The sequence below is a fragment of the Scyliorhinus canicula genome, chromosome 14, assembly GCF_902713615.1.
Source record: "Scyliorhinus canicula chromosome 14, sScyCan1.1, whole genome shotgun sequence".
Lineage (NCBI taxonomy): Eukaryota > Metazoa > Chordata > Chondrichthyes > Carcharhiniformes > Scyliorhinidae > Scyliorhinus > Scyliorhinus canicula.
The window spans coordinates 67,139,288-67,158,967 of record NC_052159.1 but is presented as its reverse complement, the minus strand read 5'-3'; the positions used below and the strand labels follow the sequence as shown (position 1 = coordinate 67,158,967).

Here is a 19,680-nt window from a genome sequence, read left to right as displayed (position 1 = left end):
TGCAGGTGTTGTTGAAGGAGCCTTAGCATGTTGCAATCCACAAACCGTGTGGATGGTACGTACTTCTGTCACTGTGCTCTGGTGGTGGAGTATGTTTTAAATTGGTGGATTGGTTGCTGATTAAACAGGCTGCTTTGTTTTTAAGTGTTGTTGGAGTGCACTAGTCGAGAAAATTGGAAAGAATGCCTTCACACTCCTGACGTGCCCTGTAGTTGGTCGACAGACATTGGGAAGTCAGAAGGCAACTTTCACCCCTCAGAATTCCCAGCCTCTGACCATCTCTTGCAGCAGAAGTATTATATAACTGGTCCAATGTTTCTAGTTAATGGTGGTCCCCAGGATTTTGATATTGGGGGATTTAGCAATGTTGATATCATTGAACCATTGGAGATGTTTAGAATTACTCTTGTGGAAGATAGTCATCGCCTGGCACATGTGTAGTATGAATGTGACTTGCCACTTATCAACCAGGGACTGGTTTAGCTCACTGGGCTAAATCGCTGGCTTTTAAAGCAGACCAAGCAGGCCAGCAGCATGGTTCGATTCCCGTACCAGCCTCCCCGGACAGGCGCCGGAATGTGGCGACTAGGGGCTTTTCACAGTAACTTCATTGAAGCCTACTCGTGACAGTAAGCGATTTTCATTTCATTTTCATTTCAAAGCTTGAATGTTGGTCAGATCTTGCTGCATATGGGCACAGAGTACTTCAGTATTTGAGGAGTCTCCAATGATGCTCAATATTGTGAAATCATCAGTACATTGTCCTATTACTGATTTTGTGATGGAGGAAAGTCATTGATGAAGCAGCTGAAGTTCTTTGGGCCTAGGAACTCCTGTAGCAACGTCCTGAGGCTGAGATAATAGACCTCCAACAATTACAACTTCTTTGTCCTGGATGTGACTCCGACCTGTGATTCCAGTTGACTTCACTTTTTCTAGGGCTCCTTCACGCTACCCTTGTTAAATGCTGCCTTGATATCAAGAGCATTCATTCTCACCAAAATTCCACACTTTTCTCTTTTTTTTTTGACCCAAGGCTCCCAAATGAGGTCAGGAACCAAGTGCCCCTTGCCAAACCCAAATTCAGCACTTGCGAGCAGGTAGTTACTGTGTAAGTGCCACTTGATAGCATTGTCCACAACATCAGCCATGACTTTGATGATTGGAAGTAACCTGATGAGGTGGTAATTGTCCGGATTGGATTTGTCTTACTTTTTGTGAACAGGCCACATTTGGGCAATTTTCCAAATTGTTGGGAGGATGCCAGTGTTGTAGCTGTACTGGAATACCTTGGCTAGGGGCATGGCTAATTCTGGAAACAGGTTTTCAGTACAACTTCCAGATTTTTTTCCAGACCCGGGGCTTCCCCATCATACAAGATGGGAATATTTGTGGAGTTTCCTCCTCCAGTTAGTTGTTTAATTTTCCTCCACTATTCACGACTAAATGTGGCAGAATTGCAGAGCTTTGATCTGATCCATTGAGTTCTGTTTAGTGGATGTGTAATTCTGTGTGTTAGCTTTGCCTGGTTGGTACCTCAATATTTTTTTTAATTTTAGAGTACCCAATTATTTTTTCCAATTGAGGGGCAATTTAGTGTGGCCAATCCACCTACCCTGCACATCTTTGGGTTGTGGGGGTGAAACCCATGCAGAAACGGGGAGAACGTGCAAACTCCACACGGACAATGACCCAGGGCCGGGATTCGAACCCGGGTTCTCAGCGCCATAGGCAGCAATGCTAACCACTGTGCCACCGTGCTGCCCGGTACCTCAATTTTAGATATGTCTGTTGATGCTCCTGACATGCTCTTCTGCATTCCTCATTGACCAAGGATTTAACCCTTGTCTTGATGGGAATGGTAGAGTAAACAATATGTCAGATTACAGATCGTGGTTGAATACAATTCTGCTACTAATGGCCTCCAGCACCTCATGAATGCTCAGTTGTGTGCTGCTAGATCTGTTCTGAATCTATTCCATTCAGCACACTGGTAGTGCCATCCTCCATGTGAAGACTGAATCTATCTCCACAAAGATTGTGCAGTGGTCGCTCCTACCAACGCTGTCATGGTGGATGCATTTATGACAGTTGATTGATGAGGTCAAGTAGTTTTTTTCCCTCTTGTTGGTTCTCTCACCTGCTTCAGGCCCAGTCTGACAGATATGCCCTTTAGGACTAGATCGACTTGGTCAGTACTGGTGCTACTGAGCCTCTCTTAGTGGTGGAGAATGAATTACCTCACCCAGAGCACATTCAGTGCATTTGCTCCCCCAATGCTTCCTCTGAGTAGTGTTCAACATGGAGGAGTACAGATTCATCAGCCGACGGAGAGTGGTACATAGTTGGAGATTTTCTTGCCCATAATTGACCTGGTACAATGAGACATCATGAAGTTCAGAGTCAGTGTGGAGAATTGTAAACTACTGTGCCATCATCTCCGGTGGATCTGCCCTGCCCATGGGACAGGATATATCTAGGAATGGTCTGTCTGTGGGCTGTCTGCAATTTAGACACAATTGCCCAAATGTTGGTGAGGTGGGCTTTGCATGATCAAAAGGTAAGGTATGCCGTTGCAGTTTCTGGTGTCTAGGTTGATGCCGGGCTGCCTTTCGGTTTTATTCATTTTCAACTTTTCTGTATTTGTGTTGCTACAACTGAGTGACTGGCTCGGCCATTTCTTTTTTTTTATAAATGTTTTTTATTGGGTTTTGAACCAAGCATATTGCCGTTATGTACACAGGACATGAGAAGGGCGCACACACACAAATCACAAAGGGGAAAAAAAAGTAACAACACGAGAGAAATACAAAATCAAATAAAGTAACTGGTAGGGTATTATGCACCCGCTCAACAGCAGCAACTCTGTACACTTGGCAAAATTATTTACACACATAAGTAGGCATCTGTTTGTGTGGGGGGGGGGGAAGGATTTAGCTGACCCCCGCCCTCTCCTGTTCTATTGCTCCCTCTCATGCTTTGGCTACTTTCCCCTGGTTCTTGGCTATCTGGCTGTTCTTCTGCTTGATTGGGCTCGGCCATTTCAGTGGGCAATGACGAATCTACTATATTGCTATGAATCATGTGCAAAGCAGACCAGGCTTTAGAGCAAATTTCCTTGCCTGAGGTTCACGAGTCAACCAAGTGGGTTTTTACAACCGTCTTGTAGCTTCTTGGTTGCCATAACTGAGATCAGACTTTTATTCCAAATTGTTATTTATTTAATTTGAAGTTCACCAGTTGCCATGGTAGTATTTGAACTTGTGTCACCAAAGCATTAGCCGGGCCTCTGGATGTTACTCCAGTAACTTTACCACTATGTTACTGCTGCCAAAGAGAGTTTGTCAGTGTACCTCCCATCCTAAAAAATGCAACTGTAATTCTGTCTCGAGCAAGATTTTTTTTAAAAACAAGTAGATTTTTAAAATGTAACATCCTTTTTTGTCTTTCTGTCTCTGATGCGCAAGTTTTGTTATTGTGTCCTTTTAGAAAATGTCACAATGCATCTGAAAAGGACAAATGATCATTCAAAGGATCTAGAGACAGTTTTAGTCCATCTTTGAAAATGCTGGGACATGTATTTCATGCATTTGTTACTAAGTGGTTACCACATTAAGTGAACTGGTTTAGATGAATACTGCTGTAGCTTGTTTTGGCTCAGTAACGTCATCTTGTGCATGCTCTGATGTTGGTGACTATCCCTGCTAAAACAGAAATATTCCACTTTTAAATATCATAGTTTCTCTTTGACGGAGAAAAGTATTGCCTTTTTGTTTTGCATTTCGTGGCAAAATGTTACACTTTGTAGACTTTAACGTTAGTCAGTTCTGTGGTTACCAATGTAATCAAGTGTGTGTATGTTAAGAGCTCCAAACCCGTGAGGATCATTGTAGCTTCTGTGTAATATTAAAAATAGCCTTCTACTTTAATCTTATGGAATATCATATTCTTCTATATTTTGAAACTGTTTAGATGAATATTAATACAACTTCTGTTTGAGGTGAACAGAGCATATTTCCATAAACTGTGATTGAAACATATTTTATACTTTTAAGGATGCAATATCAAGAGCAACAGAATTCCAGGAGGAGATGAAATTGTTAAAAAATCAGCATTTAAACAAACTTGAAGCTTTGTATGGGGAAATGGAAGCTGCTTGTGCAAAACACACTGAGGACGTAACCAGGTTAGAAAATGAGCTTCAAGCGTCAAAAGTGAAGCATAATGCCCACATTGGCCAACTTGAACAACAACTTGAAATCTACTCAGCTCAGCAAACCGAAGCAAAGAGACTGAGGGAAGAATTAGATGCAGTTAAAATTGCCTCTGAGGATCAGATATTACAATTGAAAAAACAATTAGATGCTAGTGCTGAGAAGCAAAAGGAAGAAATCAGAAGTCTACAAGAAAATAATGGGGATTCTGTTGAGAAAATGGAAAGTGAAATGAAGGAACTTCAGCAGGAGTTGCGAGTAACCCAAGTCTCCCGTCATGAAGAAGTGACAACGTTGAAGCAACAGTTTGAATCTGCCGTCAAAGTGCACGATGAGGAACTTAAGAAGTTGGAACAAGATTTAACAAAAAAACATACAATAAAAGAAAAAAGTCTTGAGAATGAGGCAATCACTAATAGGACCAACTATGAACATCAGCTGAATCGACTGGAGCAACAGTTAAGAAAAATGATAGAAGAGCAAAATGAGGTCCGAAAAGAAATCCCAAATGAAACAGCTTCTGAATCAAGTGAACAAATGAAGTATCTTGAGAATTATGTGAAAAAATTAGAATTGCAGCAAAGTTTGCTACAGGATGAACTTTCCTACATAAAAGAAACAAAAGAGAAACTAGAGACGGAACTATACCACACTAAAGAGGAGTTCTTCCATGAGCGAGAAGACTGGGAGTTTAAGATAAATGAACTTCAACTAACCAAAGAAGAATTTATGAATATGGTTACAAAATTGACAGAAGAACTTCAATTAGCGAATGACCGTTGTGAAATGGCAGTAGCTCAGCATTCCTGTGAAATGCAGATGATCACAGAACAACATGAACAAGATATTTCAATACTCGAGCTAAATTTAGCTACTGCAGCTGAAAGAAAGAAAGTAGAATTGCTTCTTGAAATAGACAATCTGAATAAACAGTGTGAAGCATTATTGGAGGAGAAAGTGGAGATACAGTACCAATATGAAAACTTGCGGAAAACAATGGAAATATTGCAGACTGAATTAGGGGAATCTGCTTCAAAGATCAGTTATGAGTTTGAAGCTATGAAAAAGCAACAATTTGATGAAATTCATGACCTGCAGCAGAAACTGAGAAGAATTTTTAATGAAAATGATTCCCTCCTGGAAACTAAAAACAGGCTGCAAGCTGAAGTTGAGGAAGCTGAAGAACTGAAGCAAACTGTAAGTAACTTTCAAGAGAAGAATCAAGAGTTGACATCTTTAATTCAGACGAAGGAGGCAAACTTAAATGACTTGCATGAACAAGTGGGCACTTTAATCAGAGAGAAAGAGGAACTAGTCACAACAAGGAAGGACTCTGAAGAGTTAGTTAATAGTTTGAAACAATCTCTTGTGGTGGAACAAGGTAAATGTGCAGAATTTCAACAGCAAATCCAAGCACTTGATAAGGGCAAATATGAATTGCAGCAAAGATTAGATGAAATTGCATGTCAATTGGAAGAGGCAATTTCCGAAAAGGAGTCTACTTTCCAAAAGTTAGGTGATATGGAAAACAAACTAGGAGCTCTTATAACTGAGAAAGAACATTTGGACTCCCAAACACAGAATCTGGAAGACTTTATTACAAAGTTAGAAAAAGAAAAGGAAGCTTTACAAAAAGATGTAGCTATGTTCAATTTACAAAATGAAAATTTGGGCGAAAATGAAGAAAAACTTCAAGATCTCAATAAACAGCTACAAATTCTGACTCGGGAAAGAGATGATCTCCAACTGGCAGATAAAATTGCTGAACAGAAACTTTGTGATGTTAGACTTGCAATAATTAATATTATTGAACAAGAAGTCTTTAGTTTTACAAACGATGGTCCTGAGTTGGACATAATTGAGGCAGTGCAATTACTGGAGAAATCTGTGACAAAAATTAGGGAAGAAAAGCAATCTGCAGTGATGCAGTGCAATGAGCGCATACTACATTTGCAACAAGAATTGGAATTACAAAATACTGCATATAGAGATCAACAGGCTGAACTCAGTTGTTTAATTGATGACCTCAGAAAAGAGAGGGCTCTTTTGCAAAAGCATCTGGATGAAGCACTATTAGATAAGGAAGGATTGCAAAGAGATTTGTTAGAGTTACAGAACCTGAGTGAAAAAATCACCCAGGAAAATGAGAATCTGCTCATTCAAATTCAGAATGTTACAGAGAAACTTGAGAACGTGGACACAGAAAAGCAAGAACAGGATGAGAAAACTGGAAAAGAAGCAACAGAAGAAAAAGAGGAACAGTTAAAGTGCCAGTTGAATGAAAAAGAGTCTGAGCTATCAAATTTAAAAGAGGAGCTTCAAAAATTGAAGGTGAGCATTTATATTAAACTTCTATATTAAATGAGACTAAAGTATATAATTGACCTGTCTGAATAGTGTGTGGTATAGTCTAATATAGTAACTTCAGTGCAGTGTTAATGTAAGCCTGCTTGTGACACTAATAAAGATTACTTTTTTAATGTATTTTATTACAAACATGTATCAAAACAGGTTACAACACATAACAGCCCAGGGAACATACTTCCCAGCAATCAACAATACAGTCTGTACAAATTTATCCTTTTTCACTCTCTTCCCCACCCCACCTACCCTGCTCCTCAAACACTGTCACAAACATTCCCCATCTTTTCTCAAATCCCTCTGCAGAACCCCTTAACTCATATTTTATCTTCTCCAACCGCAGAAGTCGTACAGGTCACCCAACCATGCCGCTATCCCCGGTGGCGATGCCGACCATTACGCCAGTAAAATTTGCTGCCATGCAATCGGAGAGGTGAAGACCACAACACATCGGCCTTCGTCCTCTCCAGGAGTTCCGGCTTCTCTGAAACCCTAAATATCACCACCAAAGGGTCCGGGTCCACTTTCTCCCCCTCTATCCTGGCTAACACTGCGAACACTCCTGCCTAGAATCCTCCCAATTTTTTGCAACCCCAAAACATGTGCATGTGATTCGCTGGCCCCTGCCCACACCTCTTGCACTCATCTGCTACCCCATGGAAGAACCCACTCATTCTTGCCCGAGTCATATGCACCCTGTGCATCACCCTAAACTGTCTCGGGCTCATCCTTTCACAGGAAGAGGTCCCGTTTACCCTACGCAGTGCTTCACTCCATACTCTCTAGTTTATCTCCCCTCCCAATTCCCCTTCCCATTTCTCCATGATCTTCACCACCCGCTCACCTCCCTGTCCCCCAGCCACTTGTGTGTATATATCCCAAATTCTTCCCTCTCCTTCCACATCTGGAAGTTGCTCCAGCAACCTGTATCCCAGCAGCCGAGGGAACTCCCTGCAGACATTTTGTGCAAAGTCCCTAACCAGATAGCTGAACTCACTTCGCCCCTCGACAGCCCTACCCTCTCCCTTAGCTCCTGCAGACTGGCAAACCCTTCCTCCAAATACAGATCCGTCACCTTGGCCAGCCCCACTTCCCTCCACCTCCTGTATACCCTATCCATCCCTCCCCTGGCTCAAACCAATGATTCTCGCACAGTGGTGTTAACACCAACATCCCTTCTACCCTAAAATGCCTCCTCAACTGATTCCATGTCTTCATCGTGGACTGCACCACCGGGTCCCTGAATACCTACTCGGAGCCATTGATAATGCTGCCGTCAAACTAGACCCCTTGCAAGATTTCTCCTCCATCCTAATCCACTATACCCTTTCACCTTCCGACAATCGCCGCACCTTATCCACATTTGCCGCCCAATAATAATGAAGCAGTTTCGGCAACACTAATCCCTCCTGTTGCCTCTGCCTCTATAGCAGGGTCCTCCCCACCCTCGGCACCTTCCCCGCCCATACAACATCGGAAATGATCCTGTCCAATTTCCGAAAAAAGGGCTTTTGTATAAAGATCGGGAGAGCCTGAAAAATAAACAAGAACCTCGGCAGAATATTCATTTTCACCACTTGGACCCTCCCCGCCAATGTTAAGTGCAGTGTATCCCGCCTCTTAAGATCCTCCCTGGCTTCCTCCACCAGCTTCGGTAGGCAGCACGGTAGCATGGTGGTTAGCATAAATGCTTCACAGCTCCAGGGTCCCAGGTTCGATTCCCGGCTGGGTCACTGTCTGTGCGGAGTCTGCACGTCCTCCCCGTGTGTGCGTGGGTTTCCTCCGGGTGCTCCGGTTTCCTCCCACAGTCCAAAGATGTGCGGGTTAGGTGGATTGGCCATGCTAAATTGCCCGTAGTGTCCTAAAAAGTAAGGTTAAGGGGGGGGGTTACGGGTATAGGGTGGATACGTGGGTTTGAGTAGGGTGATCATTGCTCGGCACAACATTGAGGGCCGAAGGGCCTGTTCTGTGCTGTACTGTTCTATGTTCGTTAAGTTCCACTTAAGGAGCCCCGTCCATTCCCTCGCTACCTGAATCCCCAAATACCTAAACCTATCCCAAGCTACCGTAAATGGCATCATCCTTGAATTTGCCCATCGACCAGCTCATTTACTCGGAAAACCTCGCTTTTCCCTACATTCAGTTTATACCCCGAGAACCCTCCAAACGTCCCCAGCAGGCCCATTATCATTCCCATACTCTCCAGCGGATCGGAAATATATAGCAAAAGGTCATCGGCATAGAGCGACATCTGATGCTCCCTCTGTCCCCTCATAATCCCTTGCCACTCTGCCGACCCCCTGAGAGCCATCGCCAAAGGCTCTAACACCAGTGCAAACAATAACGGCAACAGTGGGCACCCACCCCTGCCTCATACCCCTGTGTAAGTCAAAGCTCTGCAAACTCATATTATTTGTCCTTTCACTCGCCTTTGGTGCCACATGTAGCAACTGCACCGATGCCATAAACCTTGGCCAAACCTTCCCGAAACTTCGAACAAGTGCCGCCATTCCACCCAATCTGATGCCTTCTCGGCATCCATGAACACCATCACCTCCGGTACCAGAGGTCCTGACAGATTGTCTTTTATTACTCGCGAGTTGCCTGCCCTATTTGATCTTCTGCAACCACACCCAGGACACAATCATCCTCCCCGCCAACAACTTAGCCAATACTTTCACATCCGTGTTCAATTGTGATATTGGTCTATACGACCCACATTCCACCGGGTCCTTCCCTCTTTTTTGGGATTAGCGTGATTACTGCCTGTGTCACCTTATCCGGCAACTCCCCAATCTCCAGTGCTTCATTAAACGCCCCCAACAGATGAGGTGGCAGGTCCATCGCAAATTCCTTAAATTTCGGCCGGGTACCCATCTAGCCCTGGGGCCTTCCCCGACTTCATACTCCTGATACTATCCAGCACCTCCCTCAGACCCAGTGGTCCTCCAACGCCTGCCTCTTTTCTTCTTCCACCTGGGGAAATTCAGCTCTTCCAGAAACCGCGCCATGTTTCCCACGCCACCCCGGGCCTGGGTCCACCTTGTACAGTCCCTGGTAGTATTCCGTAAACGCCTTGTTTTATTTCCCCAACTCCGACACCACATCTCCTGCCCCAGTCCGTATCTGAAATATTTCCCTGGATGTGGCCTACCATTGCAGCTGGTGCGCCAGCATGCGGCTAACCTTCTCCCCATAATCATATTGCACCTTTCTTGCCCTACGCAGTTGCCCTACCGCCCTCCCCGTTGTCAGCCTGTCAAATTGCCCCTGCAACTTTTTACTCCTGGCTAATCCCTCTACGGTGGGCACCCTCAAATACTCCCTGTCAATCTCCACTATCTCACTCACGAGACGGTCATGTTCCTCCCTCCTTTCCCGAGCCGCACGACCTGTAAACAAAATAATTTCCCCTGGACCACTGCCTTCAGTGCTTCCCAAAAATGGCTGCCGATACCTCCCCATTCTGCTTCAACTCCACATACTACTTAATTGCCCCCCGCACCTTATCACAAAAACCTCCATCCGCCAACAACCCAAATCAAACCTCCACCCTGGCCTCTGCTCTCGCCCGATCTAAACCAAATCTCCAGCCTGCGGAGTCCTCGATACCTATCCCCGCAAACTCTGCCCCCCTCCACCCCAACCAAAATCCCCCGACTCACGAGAGAGTAATCAATCCCCGAATACACCATTTAGACTTGTGAAAAGAAGGAATACTCCCTCCCCTCAGGGTTCTGAAAGCGCCATGGATCCACCATACTATCCTCTCCATAACCCCCGTCCAGATCCCTTGCCTTTCATAGCCTATCCATCGATCTAGGCTCGACCTATCCACCCTCGGCTCTACACTTAAAGTCTCCATCCATGATCAACTAGTGCGTGGCCAAATCCGGGGTCGCTGTCAGCAATCCCCTCATAAAACCCACATCATCCCAATTTGGGGCATGCACATTTACCAACATTACCGGTGCCCCTTCCAATACCCCACTCACAATCACATATCTCCCACCTGGATCCCTCACCTTCTTCGCACTGTCAAATCCCATTTGCTTGCTCATTAAAAGCCGCCCTTTACCTAGTCCCTCCCAGATAGTTCCCTTCTCCACCCCTGACCATGTCATCTCTCACCCCCTGCCACGTTGCAACAATCCCCCCCCCCCCCCCCCCCCCCCCCCCCCCCTCTCCCTCTCTCGGCCACCCCTCTCAGCCATCTCCCCCACCAACTCGCGTCCGTTCACTAGCATCAATTGCTAGCGTGGCAGCTCCTTCCCAAAGTTATCCCTCCCCCTACTCCTCAGCTCAAGGAACAAGGCTCCCTGTTGACACCCCCAACCGAATCAAACAACTTCTCCTGAATCCCAGGCTGCCTCCCCCAAAAGCAAACAAACAAATGCTAAACACAAACAGTCTCCTAAATCAGAATGGGGGTGTTGGAATATCCATCCCCACAGAAACGTTTCACTCCTTACAATCCCGACAGTAAACAACAAACCCAAAAAAGGACCCCCTCCAAACCAGAGGGGACGAAAATCCCCCAATCCCCACCTCCGCTTCGAACATGTTCCCAACCATTACAAAATGTCAGTACCCTGGTTTCCAAACATTGTCCACTCAGTTCTCCCCTAGTTTATGCTCCTAATGAATTCTTCGGCCGTTTCTGGGGTCTCAAAATAATGCCTCCGATCATCACTATAATTTTGCAGAGTAGAGCATCCCAAACCTGATCTGCTGCTAATACAGCACCACTTTGGCCATGTTGAACACTGCCCGCTGCTTTGCCAACTTGTCTCCGATGTCCTGATAAATTCGGACCTTGTTCCCTTCCCACTCGCAGGTACGCTTCTCCCTGGCCGATGCAGAATCTTCTCTTTCTCCACAAATTTGTGGGGTCTGATTATTATTATCATTATAAATGTTAAAGTCTTTTTGTTACCTGAGAATCTGGGTTTAAGCTGAGCATCCAGGAAGTGTGGAATGCTTTTTACCATAAGGGATCAGGGATTATGGGGGGAAAGCAGGAGAATGGGGATGAGAAAAATATCAACCATGATTGAATGGCGGAGCAGACTCGATGGGCCAAGTTCTGCTTCTATGTCTTATGGTGTTATCTAACTGGGAACTTGGAATGATTATATGTACATCCTCAAACATCGCAAGATATCTTGCTCAGGTATGTTCAATAATATAATAGAGTGTCATGCCATGATGTTGTAACTGCAGGAGGCATATGTTTAAATTTTCATTGAAATCTAGTTCATACTGTGAGTAACTCTCTTTGTGTTTGGAAAGCAGATGTTAGTAAACCATCTGTGCACAATAGCCAAATTGATTTGAAGCTATTTTCTTCTTAAGTTTTGTTTTTTTCCTTTATTTAATAACTTAGACGGTAAAAGGAATTTTGATAGAATTTAAATGATTCATTTCAGATTCAAAACCCTTTGTCGCTCATTGTTTGTTTGCATTGTTATGATTTTTTATTTTATTTAAGCCTTTGCCCACCTACTGCCACCCCCAAGTCATGTCAGTGTATCAGATTAACTTTATCAATTAATTGAATTTCTCCAAAGATGAAAAATGCCGTCTGTTTGGAAACTTTGAATCTGAGTCTGACTTGCTAAGAATCTGAGTCTGCCTGCAACTACCGGACAAAAACATTTACAAATAAATTTGCTGTTAAATGCAATTTGTTTTGATCTATATTTAAATAAGGAATTGGCCTTGCTATATTAATTTAATGTGGAATAAAGTTAGTTTTCTTTCACTTCAACCAAATGACATTTTGAAGCTGTTGTTGGTCTACACTTGAATAATCATTTTTTTTCACATTTGAAATTGAATATTGAGTAGTAAATGTTATATCTTATAGAGGAAAATAGTTAGCATCTTGCCGTTTGATGGATAATTGCACTGATATTTTGCTTGTTCAGGAAATTTCATAATGTTTTAATACTGAACTATGAAACAGCTAAAGAATGGGGATAAGCTTTGTTTTCTTGTATTTAATACAGGATTTGATGCAAGAAACATCCAATGAGGAAAATAGCTTACAAAGCACTATTGTAGAACTGAATCAAAAAATAGGTATGGTTTCCTCTTGGTTCATAGAACTTGCATTGACATTTAAAGTGTAAGGTTTCAATATTGTATCATGGGAATTTAATATTTTTCCCCATTAACAGCTAAATTTGGCTGTTCAGTTGTCCTGCAACTTTACTCTGTGACGTTGAGCCATGGTGAACTGATCTAACTGTAATAAACCGCACTCTGTGTCCAATATGTCTAATCTTGTTAGAGTAGTGCAATTTATCCTTTTATGCACTTTTACTTTGGAAGAAACTTTAATTGAAAAAAAAACAAGTAGATTTAAGGATTTTTCATGAGCAAATAAAACATAGTATTTAGCAGTTTCCTGTGCTATGTTCCATTTGGGGCCTCACGGTAGCATGGTGGTTAGCATCAATGCTTCACAGCTCCAGGGTCCCAGGTTCGATTCCCGGCTGGGTTACTGTCTGTGTGGAGTCTGCACGTCCTCCCCGTGTGTGCGTGGGTTTCCTCCGGGTGCTCCGGTTTCCTCCCACAGTCCAAAGATGTGCGGGTTAGGTGGATTGGCCATGCTAAATTGCCCGTAGTGTAAGGTTAATGGGGGGATTGTTGGGTTACGTGGGTTTAATTAGGGTGATCATTGCTCGGCACAACATCGAGGGCCGAAAGGCCTGTTCTGTGCTGTACTGTTCTATGATACAACCCCTTTGGTTTCATGTTTGTCTTTTAATTGTGACACTTATAGTTATGAGGGATTTTTACAAAAAATATTGCCTCAGTGGGTGTCCAATCAAGATTAACCAGACTTGTTCCCAGGGTGGTAGGACTATCCAATGAAGAGAGATTGTGAAAAGTGGACCTGTATCCACAGAATTTGAAAGAAATTCTACAAAATACTTAAAGGGATAGACAGGGTAGATGCAAGGAAGATATTTTCCCAGATTGGGGAGTCTAGAACCAGGGGACACAATTTCAAAATAAGGAGGAAGCCATTTAAGACTGACATGAGGAGAAATACTTTCACTCAGAGGATTGTGAATCTTTGGAATTCTCTACCCCAGAAGGCTGTGGAAGCTCAATTGTTGTGTATGTCTAAAGCAGATACTGGCAGATTTCTTAAATACCACTAATATAAAGATATATGGGGATAGTGTGAGGAACAAGGCATTGAAGTGGATTCCTTATTCCATATTGAATATTGGAGCATGCCCGGTAGCCTGAATGGCCTTCTCTTGCTCCTATACGCTATAGTGGGATGGAAGAAATATGAAAGAATGTGTGCAGAAGTGCACAAAATGGATTGGGCGTGGTAGAGGACCCTGTCAACTACACTGGACAGGATTTTTCATTTGAAGATAGGTGCAATGGAGGAATCTGGGAGAATGGAATGGCATCCATGCACTCCTTGACGTAATCAGAATCATATTTTCTGTATCTATTGTTATTTTGATGTGTTGGGCCAAAAAACGCTTGTCAAAGCTAAGAATTACTGTGGGGATTTTTACAGTGCGAATAAAGTGGGAAATCCAAACTTCGGCTACCTGTGTCCTAATGTGTACCAAATCCTGTTCATTCATTTGTCCCTGTGCTCGCCGACCTGCCCAGGCTCCTGGCTAAGCACTCCCCCAATTTAAAAATTCTCACCTTTTTGTTTTCAAATTCCTCCATATCCTGGTCTATCCCTATTTCCATGATCTCCTCCAGCCCTACCACCTTCAGAAATATCTGCACCTCTCTACAAAGAACAAAGAAAAGTACAGCACAGGAACAGGCCTTTCAGCCCTACAAGCCTGTGCCGACCATGCTGCCCGTCTAAACTAAAATCTTCTACACTTCCGGGGTCCTTATCCCTCTATTCCCATCCTATTCATGTATTTGTCAAGATGCCCCTTAAATGTCACTATCGTCCCTGCTTCCACCACCACCTCTGGTAGCGAGTTCCAGGCACCCACTACACCCTGTGTTTAAAAAAAAAAACTTGCCTCGTACATCTCCTCTAAACCTTGCCCCTCGCACCTTAAACCTATGCCCTCTCGTAATTGACCCCTCTACCCTGGGAAAAAGTCTCTGACTATCCACCCTGCCTGTGCCCCTCATAATTTTGCAGACCTCTATCAGGTTGCCCCTCAATCTCCGTCGTTCCAGTGAGATCAAACCAAGTTTATTCAACCTCTCTTCATAGCTAATGCCCTCCGTACCAGGCAACATCCTGGTAAATCTCTTCTGCACCTTCTCTATAGCATCCACATCCTTCTGGTAGTGTGGCAACTAGAATTGAACACTATATTCCAAGTGTGGCCTAACTGAGGTTCTATACAGCTGCAACATGACTTGCCAATTTTTATACTCCATGCCCCGGCCAATGAAGGCAAGCATGCCATATGCCCTCTTGACTACCTTCTCCACCTGTGTTACCCCTTTCAGTGACCTGTGGACCTGTACACCTAGATATCTCTGACTGTCATTACTCTTGAGGCTTCTACCATTCACTGTATATTCCCTACCTGCATTAGACCTTCCAAAATGCATTACCTCACATTTGTCCAGATTAAACTCCCTCTGCCATCTCTCCACCCAAGTCTCCAAACAATCTAACTCCTGCTGTATCCTCTGACAGTCCTAATTGCTATCCGCAATTCCACCAACCTTTGTGTCGTCCGCAAACTTACTAATCAGACCAGATACATTTTCCTTCAAACCATTTATATATACTACGAACAGCAAAGACCCCAGCACTGATCCCTGCAGAACACCACTAGTCACAGTCCTCCAATCAGAAAAGCACCCTTCCATTGCTACTCTCTGCCTTTTATGACCTAGCCAGTTCTGTATCCATCTTGCCAGCTCACCTTTGATCCTGTGTGACTTCACCTTTTGTACCAGTCTGCCATGAGGGACCTTGTCAAAAGCCTTACTGAAGTCCATATAGACAATATCCACTATTATACCTGCATCAATCATCTTTTTGACCTCCTCTATAAACTCTATCAAGTTAGTGAGACACAACCTCCCCTTCAGAAAACCGTGCTGCCTCTAATTCTGACCTTTTGAGCATTCTTGATTTTAATCACTGTACTGTTGGTAGTTGTGCCTTCAGCTACCTGGGCTCAAGCTCTGGAACATTCAGTTAACACAATGGGGTGGTGTTGTGTGCTTTACTGAGTGCCCTCTTCTGGCAGTCTAAAAGTAATCATAGTCACTAAAATATATTTTATTGAGAATTAGTTTTTTTTTTAATGAATTTACAATATCTAGTTTGTGTGGAGAGATTTGTAAATGGCTTGTGTGAACCTTCTGTTAATGCAACTTTGTTATTTCAGTCTTACTAAGTTTAACAAGCTATGACTATTCAAATTGGACAGAAGTTTCCGCTGGCATGGGATGGATCTTTTAGTGTAATTTGACCGGAATTAAGATGGAGGAATTCAAAGCACAAATTATATATTCCACACAAATAGAATTTCTGCAATCCATTGCACTAGGTTAGAAACATCACATTGACACTCTGCAAATTTGGCCATACTCCCAGACCAAGTTAACCACCATGGCGGGTTTCCACAAATTGTACCTGTTTTCCCTCAAAGAGATTCTTAGAATTGAACTTATTTAGGCAGAAGAACACCAATAGATCAATTTTAAAAGCTTTCAAATATATTTTAATTTACTGAGAAACTGACCTCTGTAACTAGTAAATGGCAATCTGGCTAAATTTTAAAGTTATTTTCAGTTATTTAACATTGTATTACTTACAAGTAATGAACCAGGCACCAATTTTTAAAAATTGTATGATATACAATAATAAAACTGCACTAGGTTACCACTTTTAATGAAATTTACATTTGATAATGGGCAAATTAATTTGACTGGAAAATTGAGGAGGAAAACATTTTTGAAAGTTAGCACAGTTTAAATTTGCAGCCCCCCACCCCCCATATCCGTAAACTAACTCCACTTATCTGTCTTTACCACATCCCGCTTAATGGGCGAGATTCTCCACAAATGTGGAGAATCGTAAAGGCTGACCAACGGCAGCCTTCACGCCCACTTCCGGGGCCGATTCTCCCCCCGGGCGGGGCTAGGAGCACGGCCCCGTGCGTCATGGTGGCGCGGCCTTGACGACGGTCATCAAGGCCGCACATCAAGCGTCACGCCGGCTGACGCGGTCGATGACGTCAGCCGCGCATGCGCAAGTTGGCCAACGCCAACCCGCGCATGCGCTGTTGCCGTCTTTTTCCTCAGCCGCCCCGCAAGACGTGGTGGCTTGATCTTGCAGGGTGGCGGAGGGAAAAGAGTGCGTCCGTTATTATGCCCCCTTGGCACGGCCATGGTACTGCCGTGGTGTGGTTCGGGCGTGGGGGGGGGGGGGGGGGGGGGGAGAATAGCGGGAGGGCGTGAAAAATGTCGGGAGGCCCTCCCGCTATTCTCCCACCTGGCGTGGGGGGCGGAGAATCGCGCCCAATATCTTTGGTTAAATATTGCTGAAAGGCGAGATATGTTGCCGAAGCTTTTTCTTTTACCTCATCAGTTGAAACACAAGACTGCCAAATTTCAAATGATCACAACAATTTATACTACGGGAGAAAAGAGTGTTGATTGGTTGGCAAGTTGATTCTGGCCGAAGGACAACAGATGTATCTCACTTGTCTTTCAAAATTGGACTGTGATATATTTTTGCATCCAATGAAACATGCAGATGCAGCATCAGTTTAACATCGCATCCAGAAGGTGGCATCTCCAATATTGCAATACTCCTGTACTGTATCGGAGTGTGAGCCTTGTTTATAGTGCTCAAACTCTGGAGTGGGACTTGAACCCAGAACCTTGCGACTTAAGAGGTGACATGGCTGACACTAATTTCTGTACATTGATCTCCAGGTCTCCCACTGTTTCTAGCTTTTACCTTACAGAAAGTACTCTGTTCTATCCTTTTTGGGCCCAAGCTGGATGACCTCACATTTGTGTACATTGCAATCCATTTGCCACAGTTTAATCCTTTCAGTTCATACCTCTTTGTAATTTTCTGCTTCTATCTACAATGCTCTCTTATCTTGAGAAGAGAGATTGAGCAGTTTAGGCCTATACTCTCTTGAGTTTAGAAGAATGAGAGGAGATGTAATAGAGATATCGGATGATAAAAGGTAGTTACAAAGTAGATGTAGAGCGGATGCTTCCTCATGTGGGGCAATCTAGTTTTTGGTTGAGGATTGGCAGATTTAAAACCATGATGGGGAGAAATTACTTCTCTCAAAGGACCGTGAATCTGTGAAATTCACTACCCCAGAGTACGGTGAATGGCGGGACACGAGTAAATTTAAGGAGGAGATGGACAGAGTTTTAATTAATAATGGGTTGAAGGGTTATGGAAAACGGGCAGGAAAGTAGAGTTGAGGCCAAGAGGCGATCAGCCATGATTGTATTGAATGGCCGAGCAGGCTTAAGGGGCTGAATTGCCTACTCTCCTAATTCTTATGTTCTCTCTGTGTTTGTGTCTTTATCATGGTCAACATTCTGATTGTCTTTTTGACAGCCTTCATCCTTAACATCACAGGTGGAAAATAAATTATACCTGTTGGACCAAATCCATTTTTGCCAATCCACATTCTTTACCTCAGCCTTTTTTGTACAATATAGATCATACGAACCCTGCTTTGAACCTGCACCCCTCTACAAGTTGTGACCAATGTCGAGAACACGCTTTCCAGATACTTTTCCCCTCCCTTGTGTCAGACTGCCTCAGAGTACACACTCCAATTCAGTGCTTCTGAGCCAGAGATTTGAGATAGAGACATCTACTGCGGTCATGTTCACTTTGAACAATTTCACTGCCTGAAAACACCCACATACTACAGTCTAGACATGCAATCTGCACTGCCATATCTCGGTCTAGATTTATTATTTTTAGTTAATGTTTTTTAACTATACACTTACTTCCACTAAGCATTAAAACTCTAGACAAAATGTTTACATACAGCTTCAAGTTTAAATTGCAAGCATTGGAGGCAAAAAAAAATACCCCCTTCACTCTTTGAACCAAATTCCCCACTTGTCAAACTCCCAACTCTTACACTCTCTTTACTTTGCACTCCATTTATGACCTCTCTGTGTGGCCCAAAAGCAAACTCTTGACCTGCAGCAATATTTACTTTGATTTGAGAAACCCGTGAAAGTGATTTTCTAAGAGTAATGGTAACAAAATAGAACTCAAAAAAAAATTGTAATTGGCTTATTTGTAATGCTTTAATCTTAAACAGTTGCTCTGGAAAAAGTAAACAATGACAAAGAAAACCGAATAAACAAGATTAAAGCTGTCGCTGTGAAAGCTAAAAAAGAACTTGATATAAGTAAAAAACAGGTAAAGTATCCAGTCCAAATTTTCTGTTTCCATTTAAAATTAGTGTCTGCACAGTATGCTTTTTATATAAAGGGATGTCTATTTTCAATTAGGTTCTACAGTTAACAGAAGAAATAGAGATTGTGAAATCAGAGCGAGACAGGTTGTCTTCTTCCGTAAAAGACATTATGCAAGGAGCAGAAAGCTACAAGGTACGTGATTAATTACTTAAAATTGTGGGTGGGAAAATGGCAAGTGACAGAGCGAGTCTGTTTGTCTCTAACTGCATTTCCTTTTTGAGAGAGTGGCATTCAGAAAGCCTTTAATACATTTCCACATTTAAAAAAAAAAAAATGTGTTCATGAGATATGGGCGTCGCTGGCTGGACCAGCATTTATTGTCTATCCTGGGGGCATTTTAAGAGTCAACCACATTGCTGTGGGTCTGGAGTCAAGTGTAGGCCAGAAGATTTGGTAGATTTCCTCCCCTAAAGGACATTAGTGAACCAGATGGGTTTTTACAACAATCGACAATGGTTTCATGGTCTGTATTAGACCTTTTTTAAATTCCACATTTTTTTTATTGAATTCAAATTCCACCATCTGTCCTGGTGGGATTCAAACCCGGGTCCCCTGAGTATTGCCCTGGGTCTCATGGATTATTGGTCCCGTGACAACACCATTACACCACTGCCTCCCCATGAGTTGCTGTTATGTAAGCTTAGGGAAG

The 19,680-nt window shown here is 43.3% G+C and overlaps 1 protein-coding gene across 3 annotated transcripts in view; it reads left to right on the top strand.

Moving 5' to 3' along the window:
• LOC119977083 (GRIP and coiled-coil domain-containing protein 2) overlaps positions 1–19,680 on the top strand; it is a 93,927-nt gene that overhangs the window by 10,478 nt on the left and 63,769 nt on the right. For all 3 annotated transcript variants that reach the window (XM_038817662.1, XM_038817663.1, XM_038817664.1), the window contains exons 6-9: positions 4,056–6,545; positions 12,587–12,659; positions 18,872–18,972; positions 19,065–19,163. In XM_038817662.1, coding sequence (XP_038673590.1) covers positions 4,056–6,545; positions 12,587–12,659; positions 18,872–18,972; positions 19,065–19,163 — 2,763 coding nt within the window. The remainder of the gene's footprint in view (positions 1–4,055; positions 6,546–12,586; positions 12,660–18,871; positions 18,973–19,064; positions 19,164–19,680) is intronic.